Genomic DNA, 16,239 nt, shown 5'->3' with positions numbered 1-16,239 from the left:
TAAGCTCTTTCAACACAAGTGGCCTACAATTAAAAGAGTGGAAATTGTTTCTTCTTTAGCCTTCCAGAGTTATCAGTTGCTTGCTTATCTTTCTTCATACTCTTACAAAGATCAGAATTGGTGGCGGTCTGTTCCCCTTCACCAAGATTACCTCCTAAGTAACTAAAAAGTGATCACAGTTGGCATCCATTATGGGGAGGACATACGGTTGAGTCCAGATGAAATGAGAAGAGAGCGCTAACTTAAATTTAGCTAGCTAACTCAAAGGAGCTGCCGAGATGATTGTGTCTAACCCATTATCAGAAAGATAGTAATTTCCCTTCAGAGATAATTTTTCAATAATGCCATGCAATTAGGCACCTCTGAATTATACAGTACAGAGTGCATGTGTTACTTTGTTCAAAACAACCATGACTGAACCTGCAAGGAAGTTCTTATGACTGACTTTGCAAAGTGGCACAAGATGCACCTTCTGTTCATTGTATAGGAAGATAACTCTCAGTTTAAGATAATGAGCTATCACAGAGCCCATTTGGTTCATCTAAAGGGGGCTATAAGCATAAAGAGCTGTAAGGTGAAGAACATTTATTGCTGCGCATTTTACTTCCAATGAAAACATGAAGTGTGACATCAAAATGAAACAGCGGAATAGCAACTGGAACCGTAGGCATAACAGAATCACTAGTTTAGAGTAACTGACTGGCATACGTTGAGTGCATTAACTTAAGTAGTTGAATGGCATAGAAACAATTCAATATTTAATTCCGCAACCACCCACTATATCTAGCAACAATGCACTGGCATAACAACACGCAGATGATCAGTTGAAATAACCAAGCAAAGTCTTCAGACCAGGTCATGGAGTTGGTCAGCATGGGAGAAGGATGATCTTGTCGATGCAAAAGAAAGGGTGAGAATCGTGTCGAAGGGCAATTTTGGCTGCCATACATTAACCCCTGCAGCAGAGGCAAATTGAAAAGCTCTGTTAAGCATCACAATAAGCAAATGTCAAGTGGTCACTGGCAAATAAAATGAATGTGCTTAGAGCAGAAAAATAGCAGTACATGCTGAACAGAATCTAACTCGGACTAAATAACTTGTGCCAAACCTGAAGTTCCATGAAATTCAGATGAGACAACTAATTTACGGTAATCTAGAAACTATCTTTTTTGCTAATGAATACAGATGCAAACCAGAATGTTTTCATTGGCAAATAAAATGAAATACATGCTTCACCAAGATCACGTAAGTTAATTATTAAAAAGTTATCACAGTTGACATCCATTATGTGGAGGACATACGGTTGATTCAATTGGTGTATATTTTGCCTTTTTAGTTTGCAGTAAGTTAGGGGCTATGATAGCACAAGCATTTAAACAACCGATGTAATATAACAAAAAATAACTTGATTTGCAACATATGAGCATTTTGCTAGTAGTTAAGCAAAGAGAACTTCCCCTAAGGAAATGAAGAGAATTACTTTCTAAATACAGTTGATAAATAAAATACACTGATCAGTGATCATTGCAGTTTCTAACATATGTATGGCATTTTCTAAATACCGTTGATAAATAAAATACACTGATCAGTGATCACTGCAGTTACTAACATATGTATGGCATTTTCTGTTTCAGTCGTTGCTTTTTCACATTTCTCAGAGTCATTTCAGCCAAATGCTAACAGAGATGGAAGCAGATGCTTCCTATGTACTTCCTCTGTAACTAAATATAAGAGGTAGTAGTATATTGCACAAACTAGTTTCACATAACAAACATGATAACAGGGAGATGGCAAGCAGTTTAAAGAACTACTCCCTCCGTCCGGAATTACTTGTCGTTGAAATGGATGTATGCAGAACTAAAATCCGTCCAGATGCATCCATTTCTCCGACAAGTATTTCCGGACGGAGGGAGTAGTTTGAAAAACATTGTAAGTAAGAAACGAACTAGTCTGAAGAACTTCATAAACGAATATACATTTAAATCAATTTAGGAAAGCAGTGCCAAAGCAGCAAACACTCACAACTGGATTGCACAAGCTGTGATTCTGTGAACACTGTGATGTTAAAGAACACAGGAAATATGAGAAGGGTTCATTGTTTATTGCATGGCAAAAATACTTCCAACTGAGCAGTCAACCAGCAACAGCCAGGAACTACTTGACGGTGACACAGTAACAGCTTCGATATACATTGTATTAGAGATAAAAATGACATCTGAATAAAAATGAGTCATCTTGACCAAACTACCTCGGTCTCATCATTCACACGATTCTTCCCAGTCTTCAACTTCGACGTCAGGCTGCAGCTTGCTCACCGATTGCCCAGCACTTGGTGCTGCGCTGGATCCAGCACCAACGCGGGGAGCAGAACTGCTGGATCCTGTTTCAGTGCGAAGAGGAGGCTTACGTTTGTCGGTTGGCCCAGAGCTGGTTGCAGCATCAGACTCCAGAGCATTCCAGCGGTTTGAAGAACCCATGACCTGAGCAGGAGTATCACCACGTTTCCACACTGACCCTGAAGCATGACTGAGCACTGTCCAGTCTCCAGATGGGTCGGGCTCAGATTGAGAGGCCTTCCATGGATTGGCACTGCTCTTTGCAGCCAACCCTCCATCTCTCTGTGCTCCGACCCACACATTGCTTGACACAGAAGCCTGAGTGATGCTGCTTGGGCAAAACATTGCAGCACCCTGGTAAGCAGACCCATAATCCAGCCGCCTCAGCGCTGTCGCTGCTCTAGCTGGATCGCTGAAGACTGCAGCGGCATTCTTGTCATTCAGCCAAACCAATTCACACTCCCCACCAAACCTTAAAACTAGAGAGCTAACATCAGCATCCCTGGGCAGGTCCAGCATTGCAACGACGAGCCTCGGATCCATGTCCACCATGGGATCAAAGTAAGGATGGGACGCCGAGACAGGGACACCAGGCTTAGAGCCCAGAACACGAGCAGGAACCTTGGACTTGGGTGTGACATGGACGGTAATAAAACGCTTGGGTTCCCACCCAACTGCCTGGACAGAAAGCTTCCACCTATCTGCAATGAGCCTGATAGCATCTCTCTTGTCCTTCATCATGTGACAGAAGACATGGAACTTCATGTTGCTTGAAGAATTCCCCTTTGTCTTCCCAAGGACAAGGAACTTGCACCTCTCCTCTATGGCCAGAACCCACTTTGGCTCACGCCGGAAAAGATCAGAAAGCAAATCCGACGCATTTGAGTTCTCACCAAAATGGAGTGCATCCAGATTGGGCGGGGTAATGTCAAAAGCTTCAGCAAGGACCCTTTTCCTCTCCATTTTTGCACACTCCTCGTCACAACAAAGTTTCCTCTGCCCAAGAGGAACCCTCTTCCCATTTGATTCCACTGGTTGGAGAGGCATTGGCAGCTGCTGCATGACGGAGATATCGAACGCACTATCACCATTGTAGGCTCCACCAGCACTGCAGGGCACAGCTGTAGTGATACGGCCACAAGAACAGGTAATAGTCACACGGTGTTCACATCTCACATCTGGGCAAGGTGACGACGGGTGGCATGGCGCATTGCAAGTGTGCTTGCATTCCCTCCTTGGGACACCACATAACTGTCCACATGAAACTCTGCCCCCAGAGCTTGAACTAGCTTCTCCATTTGCAGGCGGTGGATCACATGGGGCAGGATGGCAAGTCCTGGCACAAGCATGCAGTCCACATTGGCGGTTCTTTCCACAGGGCTGGTTGCATCTGATATCCTTTGAACCACAAGGGATGTTCCTCAACATCACATGCCCCCCAACACATTCTCTTGTGACTGGCACAACGCAAGGTGGGCAGTCCCCGAAATGGCATTGATGCGAAGCTGGATGCCCGCAAGGCTGAGGGACCATGCACTGGTGTGGGCATGATGGAGTTGGTGTGCCGCAAGGCTGTGGTGGCGGAATAGATGTCCTGCCACAGGCACAAGTGAGATCATGGAATATGGTCTCGCGGCAAGGGTCACAGTGACCGCTGTGGCAGAGATGCTGGCAACCATGCTGTCCACAACGGAGCTTCTTTCCACATGGTATCTGGCAGAAATGGGGATCCATGCTGTCACCTTGATGCTGAGCAAATGGCTTCGACAGCGGGCAACAGCACTCACTGCACCTGTGCCTCCCGCAGTTCTTCTTGCGGCCACAAGGCTTGTTGCAACGGAACTCTTCCTTCAATACCTTGTAGCACTCCACCATCTGGCCTGATGAGCCACAGCGGCACCTCTGCTCGACACGCACCAAGCACGGTGGACACTCTCCTTCGTGACACGTGACCTTGCACCTATGCACTCCACAGGGCAATCTCTTGTCGCATACCTTGTCACAGGTGGGGATTGGGTCCAAGCAGCTAGCCCTCTTCTCCTGCAGCCTTGTCTTGCCACAATGGCATGTGGTGACCTTCCCTGGCACAAGCTCGCACTCCCCACACGGCCCTGGGTGGCAAACATCCTGGCAGGCATGATTGCCACATGCCAGATTGTGGCCGCAAACCTCACTGCAAGAGAACACCCCATCCTTGTCCGACAGCTTCCCTTTGAGCACCATCTCGCCGCACAACAATGTCTCTGTTTTCTTGCCACAGAAGCACTGTGCAGGGAAGTTAACCTCGCAGTCACCGCAGGGGCCGGTGTGGCAGACCTTCTCGCAGCGGTGCCTCCGGCAGGGCAGCAGCTTCTCGCACCGCTGCCCACACGTGACAGGCGTACTCCAGTCCGCGCAGCGACGCGTGATAGACTGCTTGCCGCAAGGACAGGGGCGCTCCGGAGCAAACGCCTTGCAGGGCGGGCACGGCCCAGGGTGGCACTGCAGGACGCATACGTGCGGGCACCTGGTGGCGACATCATCTTCGTCACCGCCCTTGGCCGCAGGATCCGCCTTGCCGAGGGGCTTGGAGCAGGGCTCGCCGCAGGAGTGCGGGGTGAGGAAGAGGTCGTTGGGCGGGTCGCGGCGGCGGCGGCAGAAGCAGGTGTAGGCGATGTCGCGGGCGCGGACGTCCTGCACGGACTGGCAGCCGGGGCAGCGCCAGGCGTCGGAGGCCGGCGCGGAGGCGTCAGAGACGGAGGCCGGGGAGCGCGCCCACTTGCGGATGCAGGGGAGGTGGAAGATGGAGAAGCAGCTGCCGCAGGACCAGACGGGGGCGGAGCGGCGCACCATGTCGTAGCAGATCATGCACTCCACCGCCCCCCGCGCCAGCTTGTCCTGGATCTCCTGCACCAGCTGCGGCACCGACCCGCCGCCCCCCGCGGCCGCCACCGCGGGCGTGGGGGCGTTCGCCCTCTCTTGCCGCCGCAGCGCGGAGGTGTTCGCGGACGCGGGAGCCCTCTCTTGCCGCCGCGGCGCGGAGGCGTTAGCGGGCCCGGACGAGGGAGCCCTCTCATGCGGCGGTGGGGCGGGGCCGTTGTTGCGGTTCGGGCGGCGCTGGCGGCGGCGGGGCGCGCGGCTGTCCGAGGCAGGGCCCGGGTTGGGGTTGGGGTTGGGGAGGGGCAGGAGCGGGGCGGCGTTGTCGCGGTGGTGGGCGGGGTTGGGGGCGGGGGCCTCGGCAGCGGATCGGGGGCGCCATACGCCGCGGGAGGAGGGCGCGGCGGGGCCGCGGCGTTGACCGGTGGGGGGCTGCATGCGGTGGCGGGGCGGGAGGGGGAGGCCCGATGCGTCCTCCGTTTGGGGGGTTGGGGTGGGTGGTTGGGTGGAGGAGGTAAAGGGGCGGCGGCGGCGAGGCGGCGGGAAGTGGCGTTGGTGGGGAGCGGAGTGGGAGGGGGAGGGGGAGGGGGAGGGGGGATTTGAGGGGGAGGAGAGCCTTGGGGGCGACGGCAAATGGGGGGAGGCCCGTGGGGACGACGGCACCGGGGTTGGGGTTGGGTTGCGGCTGGCTGGGTCGTCGGTCGGTCCGCCGATCCGGGAGATTTCGAGACGGGAGGGGAGGGGGGTTCGGTGGGGTAGCACGTGTACGGTCGGGTTCCCTTCGGGCTATGAGGTTAGGTCAGGTCGGTTCGCGTCCTGACGTCACCACGTGTGTGTACCGAGAGCGTGCCTCCGTGGGCCTGCCTCAACGCCTTATTTTAAAATCGAGCTTTTGAGTCGAAATTGGCCTTGGACGCTCAACGTGTTCGCTGCTTAGGACAACTCGAACAACGCACGGACGTATTTCATCTCCCCGAGTTCGTTTGAACGGGCTTGGACAAAAAAGACACGGCCATTTCTACCGCCGCCGCGGCTTCCAGCACAGGCTCACCCGCGGCCTGCCCACCGCTTCCCAAGTCCCCGGACATGTCAGCAATCTCGTCGACGTACCGGTACCTTCCCGGACACGATGCAGCCACGTCGTCTAAGGACGGCTCGCCAGAGATGGATCACAATGTGCCGACGTCCGCCGTGGTGCACCCCTTGATCCCAATTCCACTCATGTGGCCGGTCAGTCCATTGGGGCGCACAGGATGCCCCCGCACGTGGTCTCCCCGGTCAGCTTCTCCGATGCCTACAACCTTTTCAATGAAACACCCACACCAACGCCGGGCGATCCGAGGTCTCACTAGGAAGTCTTGGAGGAGATGATCAACAAGAGTGGCCAAGGGCAGGGATATGATGACGACCAGACTCAAGATGGCCAAGACGTCGCCGGCCAAGACACCCAAGACCAAGGCGGTCAGTACAATGGTGGCCAAGACTTTGAAGTCGAGGGTGTCGACATCGACGGAGAGCCATTGGAGTTTGAGATAAGCTAGAGGAGCAAGGCCGGTCACAAAAGAGGAGGAAAAGCATGGGGACGGGAGTATATACGGTGGATGAGGACAAGTTGGTTTGCGAAGCTTGGATGGCAATTGGACAAGATCCAAAAACCGACATCGAGCAAAAAAGAACAACATTTTGGAAGGGATATTACTTTCATGAATGTAGGAAGTTTGAGCCCTACAAATTTGAGAGTGACCAGACCAATATCCTAATTCAAAAGAGATGGGGCTTCATAAATTGGAGTGCAACAAGTTTTGTGGTTCTCATGAGAATATCAAAAGGATGGCTCGTGAGTGGCCTTGGGATCAAGGACATGGTATACATTTCCTTCCCATGTTCATAATAAGAGGATAAATTTCTTCCTCTGCTATGCATATGAATATATGCTATTGTTTTCATCTCTATGTTGGTTCATGTAGACTTTTCAAGCCTTGGACGCCTTCAAGGCTCAAAATGTGGGCAAATCATTCACCGTGATCCATTGTTGGAGGTTGATAAAGGATTTCCAAAAGTTCAAGGACCAATATGCCGCCCAAGAAAGAGGTAGGGGGCCTTCATTGGTCACCGAACCAGGTGAAATTAAGAAGAGGCGATGGGGAAGACCAATTCCAAGCTGGATGCAGAGCTTGATGCTTTGATAGCCGCCTTACAAGAAATATAGAAGGGGTTCATGACCTAAAAAGAAAATAGGAAAGGAAGGAAGCGCCAAGAGAAAGAGGAGCAAATGAAAACCTACTTTGAGATACAAAAGAAGAAGATCGAGATCGATGAGACCAAATGACAAAAGCCAAGGAGGTGGAGCTCATGCTAATCTCGAAGGAGGTGGAGATCATGGCGGCCGACACAAGCAAGAGGACCCCAAAAAAGAAGGGTCCGTTTGACGCCAATCAAAAGTTCATCCAAGGCCAAGATTATGCGTGATCATCTTTTATGTGCTTTATTTTCATGAACTAGGGTCGAGATGCATGAACTATGGCCGTAGTGATTGATACGACTCAAACATATCTATAATGTTTTTATTGTTTCATGCTATTATATTATCACTTTAAATACTTTTTATAGCAATTTATATTATTTTTTTGAACTAACCTATTAATTTAGTCCCAAGTGCCGGTTCATATTTTTTTGTTTATTTTTGATTTCACAGGAAATCCATATCTAGGAAGGTCCAAATACAATGCTAATTTTTGACAACTCTCTTCATCTGCGATGGTTGCTGCTCTGGTGTGCTGGTCCTTTGGGGCCTTAGCACGACGACTCCCCAACTATCTACTACAACAAGATTTGCCCGGCTCCGGTGATGGAAGGGCGATGACGGTGGCGGGCCTTCGGCTCGCTCCAGTGCTTGTAGTCGTTGCTAGGTGGTCCATAGACCTGGTTGTATATTTTATTACCTCTTGTGTTCTCTGTACTGCCATGATTGATGAATAGATTGGAAATTTCTCTCACAAAAAAGGACCCTAGAAGTTTCATAGGAGCAGCAGACGAGCACCATAGGTACCACACGGCGCGCCCTGGGCCTACGGTGCGTCGGCAGGGGGTGTGGGTCCCATGAGAACCACCTTATGTTGATTCCACCGCTATAAATACATGAACCATTCCATGTATTTCTAGAAGAATTTTATCGCCGCCGCAAGTTCCTGTTTCGCACGCATCTAATCTGGAGGCCTGTTCCGGAGCTCTGCCAGAGGGGGAAGCCATTGTCGGAGTATTCTTCGTCAACCTTGCTGCCTCCATGATGATGTGTAAGTAGTTCCTTCAAGACCTTAGTGTCCATAGTGGTGCTACTTGCTTGTTTTCGATTACTAAATTCTTCTGAACAATTGCTATCTTATATTTTACCATGCTACCTCCCATTTTCACCTTTCTCGTTTGGTTGCGCTCCACCGTGGGAACACACCTTGGGCTACCCGTGAAGCGGGAGTGTATCCGGTGCACCCGTACTTGTGATGCTACCGGTGCACCGTATGCCATAGAACATCTCAAAAAATCTGGAAAAAATCTAGCACATTAACACAACATAAATGTACGATGTCACAAAATTTCGTATCAAAATTCGAAACATTTTTTGTGATACAAAAATGATAAATTTGACATCAATGTGATAATGGGCCAAATCTAAAGCCTAAATTATGTTATGTACTATTCAGTGTTGAATTTGTTATTTTTTCCAATTTATATTTCGAGTTTTGACTTGAATTTTTTTGACAACCTACATTCATGTTCGGTGAATGTGCTACATTTTTTCAGGATTTTTTGAATATTTTAGAAGCACAACGTGTGTTCGGTGCACTGGCAACACCACAAGCTCCGGTGCACTAGATACTTTCCCCCCATGAAGCATACCTATGTTGCCTATGGGAGCACACGTTGTGCTTCCTATATACAATATACGAGGAAAAACAAGAAAAATAGAAAAAGAATCATAGAACCAGAAAAAGTCAAGAAATCGAGAAAACCCCAAGGAAACCGAAAAAAACCACACATACGCCCTTCATTCCCGTGAACCTATCGTTTCCTATGGGGTGAGCCCAGTGCATGACACATGATAACGTAGGAGCGCTCCCCATGAGTAACCCCTAGGAAGCCCACCCAGAGGGTACCTTTTAACTAGTTGCCCTCAGAGGAGATTCTCTACGTGCAATTCACAGAGTCAGAGGATAAACTTAGCCACTTAGCCACCACTTCCGTTTCTATGAACCTATCGCTTCCACCCACTCGGAACACGTGGCAGCGTAGGAACGCTCCTCGCTCTTCCCATGAGTTACCCCTAGGAAGCCATCCAGAGGGTGCCCGTTAACTAGGTGCTCCCGGAGGAGATTCTCTAACGTAGTTCACTAAGTTAGAGGATAACCTAGCCACCACTTCCATTCCCATGAACCTGTAGCTTATTGGTCGGGGTGCGCCCAGCCGCGACATTTGGCAGCGCAGGAGCACTCCTCATCAGCGCCCCTTGAGAAGCTCACCCAGAGGGTACCCTCTAACTAGTTTCTCTGGAGGAGATTGTCTTACGTGCAGTTCACTAAGTCAGAGAATAACAAGGCAACAACGTGTAGCGGGTATTTAGGGCGGTTCCTATTTGGCATTTCAGGTGCCCGTATTGTGTATTTTACAAACGGGTGCCTAAAGCACCCCCGTTCTGGGCCGGCCTATGTAGGTTTTTTTTTCCTGGTTTTTAGATCCCCAAGGAATGCACAAGTTGGTTGCAATTTGAACCAACAACCTCCCTCATTGATACACGCTGGTGTAACCACCACACCACCCAGTGGGATCTAACAACTTACAACCTTTTCTTTCTTATATTCTGTCTTTTTTCCTGTTCCCTTTTTTTTCTTTTTCCTCTACCCGGTTCAACGATTGTTTGCAAATACGTGAATTTTTTCTTCAAATTGATGACTTTTTTTGAAATTTGATGAACTTATTAGTATCAAATGGATGAACCTTTTCACTTTTAGTGGTTATTTTTTGAAAATCCATGATCTTTTTTCAATTTGTTTTTCAAAATTGATGTTTTTTTTCAAATTGGATGATTTTTTTAAATTTGATGGTTTTTTTAAATTGATGCACTTTTTCATATCAGATGAACTTTTTTTAAATTGATAAACCTTTTTTTGAAAATCAATGATTTTTTTCAAATTAGATGAACTTTTTTTATTTGATGAATCATTTTCAAAATCGATGAACTTTTTTTCCAAACTCATGGTTTTTATCTTATTTTTGCGCTTTTTTTAAATTCATAAACTATTTTTGAATTTGTGGTTTTTTTTCAGATCTACCTTTTCTAAGCGAAACGGTCAAACAGCAACAGGGAGACCCGCTCAACTTTTATTTTTCGAGAATCTGGGAGACCCGCTCAACTTTCTTTTTGAGGGGTTGGGAGACCCGCTCAACTGTGAACGAGCAAACAAATCGGCTGCGAACCGAGCGAGCGAAGGAATCGGGACCAGAGCGAGCGAGCGTGTTGGGCTGGGCCAACAGCGTGGCTGCGTGGGCGCCAGTAGCGCTAAGTGGCGCAGAGAGCGCCCAATAGGAGCTCCCCGTATTTAGCCCGGCAATTGCAAAATACACAGGGCGGTTCCTATTTCACACACACACACACACACACACACACACACCCACGCACGCGCGCGCGCGCGCGCGCACACACGCGCGCGCATGTATAACACATATGTACAAATTTTCATAACATTTTACTTCCACACGTGGCGTACAAAAAAAATGTATTTCTAATAGGCAGCTTTTTGTTTGTTTTTGGGCCGGAACTTTTTTTGTACAGTGTACAAATTACATTTTCCAAAACAAAATTTCATGGATCCGTAGTGAACACATACAAGTTTCCACATAATTTTTATTAATTTATTTCGAAACTTCTAAATATGTTTTTGGATTTTCACACCCGCATTTAGCCTGATTATTCTCAGCTATCACAGAGCCATTTGGTTAACCACAGCTATAAGCAGAAAGAGCTGTAAGGTGAACATTCACTGCAGGTCATGTTACCCCCGCTGGAAACATGCAGTGCGTAGTCGCAATGAAACAACAGCGCAAAAGTAACTGAAACCATAGGTTTAAAATGACAATCACCTTCAAGTAATTGACCAAAGACATAGGTAGACTGCAGTTAACTTTAATGGTCAAATGGCATAGAAACCACACAAGATATAACCGAGCACCTTAGATATAGCTAGTACAGTACAGTGGCAAAAGAGCACGCCAGATGATCAGTTGAAGCAACCAAGCAATGTCCTGAGACCTTGTCAATGCACACCCTGAATCCACACACCCGAGAATCTCATCGAAGGGCAATTTTGGCTGTCGTGCATTAACCCTGCCGAGGAGACAAATTGTAAAAAAGGTCCCGTCAGAGCATCGCAACCAGCAAATGTGGAGTTATATGTGTAGGAATGTTTGTCAAATAAAACATAATATGCTGAGAGCAGAAAGAAACCCAAAGGCCAATGAAAAATTCAGATGAGACAGCAAACTTCAGGTAATCTAGAAACTGTATTTTTGCCACTGAATAAAACGGAATACATGCTGACATTAGAAAGAAATAGCAAAGTCCGTGCTGAACAGAGTTTAACTGGGACTAATAATTTGTACGAAACCCCAAGGCCAATGAATTCAGGTGGGACAACTTCAGCTAACCAGGAAACTCAAATACAAACACACAATAGTAGGGCAAGATGAATGAAGAAGATTGTGAAATGCAAACGAGCAATTTTAGGTAAGGAAGGCTGAATAAAAATATTGAATTGTTGTTATCATCCAATCCACCAATCAGTTTCTATTTCTATCAAAATATGAGGGTGCGAGCACACAAATTCGGCTGAAATATAGTATGTTAAATTAGCTAATAAACTGGACATGCACAACCAAACTCTATAATTGGCATGCCAACCCCACGTAGTTGACAAATCTTACACAACGATTAACAGTTATATCTTTGTTTTGTGTAGGAGGACGCTAATAATGTATGCCAAACATATACTCACCAGAACTGTGATAAACATCGCATTTCACAGATGAACACGCCTTGAAGATGCTGTATATCTTTGCGCATCCCTCATGACTTGCCGAGGTCTCTTCTGACAGCTGCACACTCATTCTTTTCAACGTCGGTGCACATCCAAGTATCAATTGTAATAAATCAAATTCATGATCCTCTCCTTCGAAGCCATCGAACTCCACTTCCTTCAGAGCAGCCAAGGAGATAGTCTCAAACCTCCAGTTCCGAAACTTACAAGGACAATGTAGCCGGCATCCTCCTTCCATCTAAAACCCAAAATGTATATCTGAATAACCACACAAAGTATTATTGGCGTATATAATCAGAGCAGAGAATTACCGCTGATCTCTTCAAGATGACCTTAAGCCTCCGTGTAGCAGCACGAATTTTATCCATCCCAAGGAGATGAAAGACAAACCCTCCAAAAGCATGCCCATTTGCTCTGAGTTGTAGCTCTAAACAAGAGAAGGCAGCAACCATATGTTTCTCTATCTCCCGCGTAAAGTTGTCCGCCTGAGCGTGTAAAAACGAGTCCTGGAAAAACAATTTGCCAAGACATTCAGAAAATTAATTTAGTCAAGATATTGCAGTAGAGGGGACGCACCGCACGGGCATGAATTTGCAGCGAGGATAGCTGTCCTTGTCTCTCTGCCGTCTGTAGCCACAGCCTCTTGAGGCTCCAAAGACCAAACACAATGTGGTGCCCCAAGAGGCCCAAGTAGCAGCAGTTCCACGAAACCTTCTCCACCATTGGTGCCAAGACGGAGATGCTGATCTCGCCGCCATTGGCAAATGAGAGGGCCAGTTGCTTAAGTGCGGGCGCAATAATGTCCACATGTTGTGTCTCTCTGATCCGGTGGTGCACAACAAGCTCCTGCAGCGATGGGGAGTTGACCCTAATGTCGCACTTGTAGTTAGGAAACAAATCCCTGGTGACGCGGAGCGTGCGCAGGCGCGGGCAGCAGGAGAGCAGGGCGTCGAGCTCGGTAGTGCAGTGCGACAGGGACAGCGCCTCGAGTCCGGGGAACTGGGCGCCGGCTGGCACGCGGAGGGAGAAGGGGGTGGAGAGGCCCAGCGAGATGGAGGTGGCGCGGTGCGAGCAAGGCAGGTCGACGGCGACGAGACTGCTTTCGGAAGGCGGGTCGGTTAAGTGGGAGGGGAGGCGGAAGTCGAGCTTCTCCGGCTCCAGCCGCGCGGCGGCGCGGAGCAGCGAGTTGACGCCGGCGCTGTCTGTCCGCTGCTCCTTGGGGACGGAGATTTAGAGGAGGGAAACCGCGTGCGGGGGAGGCGGGACGCGGCCGAGCGCCGCCTCGAGCGAGCGGAAGGGCACGTCGCGGAAGACGATCTGGCGGAGGAGCGCCCAGAGGCCGCGCCACCGGCGGGAGAGGACGCTGGTGCGCGCGGCGGCGCCGGCGCAGGGGAGGCGGGCGAGGAAGAGGAGGAGCACCTCGTCGGGGAGCGCGCTGATGAGGTCCGCTTCGCCGCCTGGGCTGCCTACCTCCTGGGTGGAACTCCGGCGAGGCCCCGCGCTCCCCTCCATCGACGCCCGGATCCGACGGAGTGACAAAATCAGGGACAGATGGGGATGCCTGGACTAGCGGACTACCAGTCGTACACTTTCAGAGCATCTCCCTTTCCTTTTCTTCAGAACGGTAGGCCTTCGAGCATCTCCCTTTTCTTTTCTTCAGAACGGTAGGCCTTTTAGCATCTCTGGCGGATGTGCGTACATTTCCCGGCCCATTACGAATTCAAAGTTCAAGTGTCGCATTTGGTGTAAATAGAGCACCTCGTCTGCAATCCAATTACCAATGCCTGATATGAGCCATTAGAAAAAGATGTCAAATATTGTAGCGTCATGAGAAAATAATACAATAAGTTAATTCTGCATATCGTACGAAAACATAACTGCAGAGGCAAGAACTCCAGTTGACTCACGCACGTACCTAGAGCTAGGGCTCCGCCGCCGCCTCCTCCTCCTCCTCCAAGAAAGGAAGTTAGGGTTTGTGCCTCTCGCCGGCGCCGGCGCAGGTCCGCCTCGCCTCCGGTGGCCCTAGGGCCATGGAGGCGCGATGGATCCTGACAAGGGCCGGCAGGAGGGCTTCGTTTTTAGTCATTTTTCTCAATCTTGTTAAGGTTTGTGTCCTACTCATGAAGGCGAGACGGCGGCGGCTCCAAAGATGGAATAAAGGTCTCCCCGCCTAGCCCCCGTTCCGGCGTGCGTCTAGCATCGTTGGTGGGCGTGTGGAGGTGTGTCTCCAGCAGATCTATCTTTGATGGATTTGCTCGGATCTTGTCGTTGTTCGTCTACGTTCGTGTGTCTTCGGTTTGGATCCTTCCGATCTACATTATTTTTCATCGGCGGCAGTTGCTGTTCTGGGGTGCTGGTCCTATGGGGTCTTAGCACGACGACTTCCCAACTGTCTACTACAACAAGTTGTGCCCGGCTCCGGTGATGTAGATCATCAAATAACCGAACTCTTGCAAAGCGCTTCTTATCGGTGAAGATAAACTCCAAGCCATCATACCAAGTTGTAAAAACGCATAACTTTTAAAAGGTTAGGTACATCAAAGTTCAGAAACAATTTCAGATGACCCATGGCTCCCAGAAGGATAGACACAACAATGATAACTCCAAGCCATGACCATCCTGCCTAGCCATCTTCAGTAGGGCTATCTCAAGTCCTCGCCAGTGAGCCACAACTTCTATATCCTACTTGCTATCATTCGCCGGAACAAGCCTTTTACTGACAAGCTAGTGATGAGCTTTAAAACCTCTGTCCATTGGTCTGTTAAGTGATTAGTTGTCATCAAAGCTGACATGTGTTTATTACAGGGCCGGCTCTATATTTTGCGGGGCCCTAGGGCGAAGTTGAAAAATAGGCCCCTACACTGATAATATATGTACACATCTATAGATATATAGGCGCAAAATATTAAAGTTTACATCTAACCACACATTCTTATTTAGAGACGTCTATAAGTAACTGATAAGCGCTTAAGTTATGTCATATCATGGCAGAAGGAATAAAAGAGTAGCAAAATATAACAAATACTTTTCGCTGCTAGTTTGATTACCTCAAATAAGAACCAAGTACTTGAGTTCATCGACAATAATACATCAGTTTTTCACAAAAAAACTTCTTCGAGCATTTCGGGATGCAAAATCATTGATGAGAGTATCAAGATCAATTCTGTCCAAGATATCCTTCTCAATACAACAGGTAGCCAAGCCATTCAATCTCTCTTGTAACATAGTTGACCTCAAACAATTTTTTAGTAGTTTCAGTTTAGAGAAACTTCTTTCAGCTGAGGCTACAGTCACCGGTATAGTCAAGAGGATCCGATAAGCAACTGACACATTTGGATAGCAACCTACAGCTGTAACAAATTGAAGAATCTCAGGTGCTGACATCAAATCATCTGGCAAAGTTACCTTCAACACTTTTAACTCAGAGAAAAAATCATCAAGGTCAACATCATGTGACTTTTCATGAGTAAAAGTTTGTGCAAAAATAGTGCAAGATTTTCGTAGATTACTATCGTCATGATGTGTCATCAGTACATTAAAAAGACCCAATCCTGATGTGTCATCAACCTTTAAGAACTCTAGGAAAAACTCCTCCACTCTCGGAATGTTACTTGACATACTGACACAACGCACAATTAGCGTCATTTGCTCTTCATGGCTCACATCCGGGGTACAGTCCAATATAACAGAGAAATACTTGGCATCCTTGATGGTGCGTAAGATAACCTTTTTCACGGCGTCAGCAAGGAGAGAAATCAACTCATTCTGAATAGTGTGGCCAAGATAATGATGATGTATTTCATTACTTTGAATGCGCCTAATATGTTCTTGCATCACATGATCGAATTCAGCAATCATTTCAACCGTGCCCAAAAAATTACCATTATTATGTTCATACAACTTCTCCTTTGTTCCTCGAAATGCCAAATTACGTTTTGCAAGAAACTTCACTACAGAAATTA

General features: G+C 48.2%; 2 protein-coding genes across 3 annotated transcripts; both read right to left on the bottom strand.

Moving 5' to 3' along the window:
* Nucleotides 1–562: 562 nt before the first annotated feature.
* On the bottom strand, nucleotides 563–5,850 carry LOC120961821 (NF-X1-type zinc finger protein NFXL1). Of its 2 annotated transcripts, none has more exons than XM_040395082.3 (2): nucleotides 2,249–5,850; nucleotides 563–956 (listed from the first exon to the last, which is right to left on the bottom strand). In XM_040395082.3, the coding sequence occupies exon 1, from the start codon at nucleotides 5,628–5,630 to the stop codon at nucleotides 2,259–2,261; it is 3,372 nt and encodes a 1,123-aa protein (XP_040251016.1). In that variant the 5' UTR covers nucleotides 5,631–5,850; the 3' UTR covers nucleotides 563–956; nucleotides 2,249–2,258. The 2 variants fall into 2 exon arrangements, 1 of the variants encoding a protein (XP_040251016.1); XR_005762824.3 differs by having other exon boundaries at nucleotides 665–956; nucleotides 2,023–5,835.
* A 5,441-nt stretch (nucleotides 5,851–11,291) lies between these two features.
* LOC109735366 (uncharacterized) lies at nucleotides 11,292–13,895 on the bottom strand. The gene is made up of 4 exons (XM_073505445.1): nucleotides 12,854–13,895; nucleotides 12,589–12,783; nucleotides 12,236–12,515; nucleotides 11,292–11,568 (listed from the first exon to the last, which is right to left on the bottom strand). The coding sequence occupies exons 1-4, from the start codon at nucleotides 12,998–13,000 to the stop codon at nucleotides 11,498–11,500; spliced, it is 693 nt and encodes a 230-aa protein (XP_073361546.1). The 5' UTR covers nucleotides 13,001–13,895; the 3' UTR covers nucleotides 11,292–11,497.
* Nucleotides 13,896–16,239: the final 2,344 nt, after the last annotated feature.

The sequence above is a fragment of the Aegilops tauschii genome, chromosome 7, assembly GCF_002575655.3.
Source record: "Aegilops tauschii subsp. strangulata cultivar AL8/78 chromosome 7, Aet v6.0, whole genome shotgun sequence".
Classification (NCBI taxonomy): Eukaryota; Viridiplantae; Streptophyta; class Magnoliopsida; order Poales; family Poaceae; genus Aegilops; species Aegilops tauschii.
Note: the sequence above shows the minus strand (reverse complement) of the source record. Positions and strands in the feature narration are given on the sequence as shown.

Excerpts from the sequence above, each read along its gene's own strand:
- LOC120961821 (XM_040395082.3), bottom strand. The coding sequence starts at position 5,630 with ATGCAGCCCCCCACCGGTCAACGCCGCGGCCCCGCCGCGCCCTCCTCC.
- LOC109735366 (XM_073505445.1), bottom strand. The coding sequence starts at position 13,000 with ATGGTGGAGAAGGTTTCGTGGAACTGCTGCTACTTGGGCCTCTTGGGG. Across the intron at positions 12,784-12,853 it reads TGCAAATTCATGCCCGTGCG|GACTCGTTTTTACACGCTCA; the intron begins GTGCGTCCCCTC and ends TTGTTTTTCCAG. Across the intron at positions 11,569-12,235 it reads CGATGTTTATCACAGTTCTG|GGTTAATGCACGACAGCCAA; the intron begins GTGAGTATATGT and ends TCTCCTCGGCAG.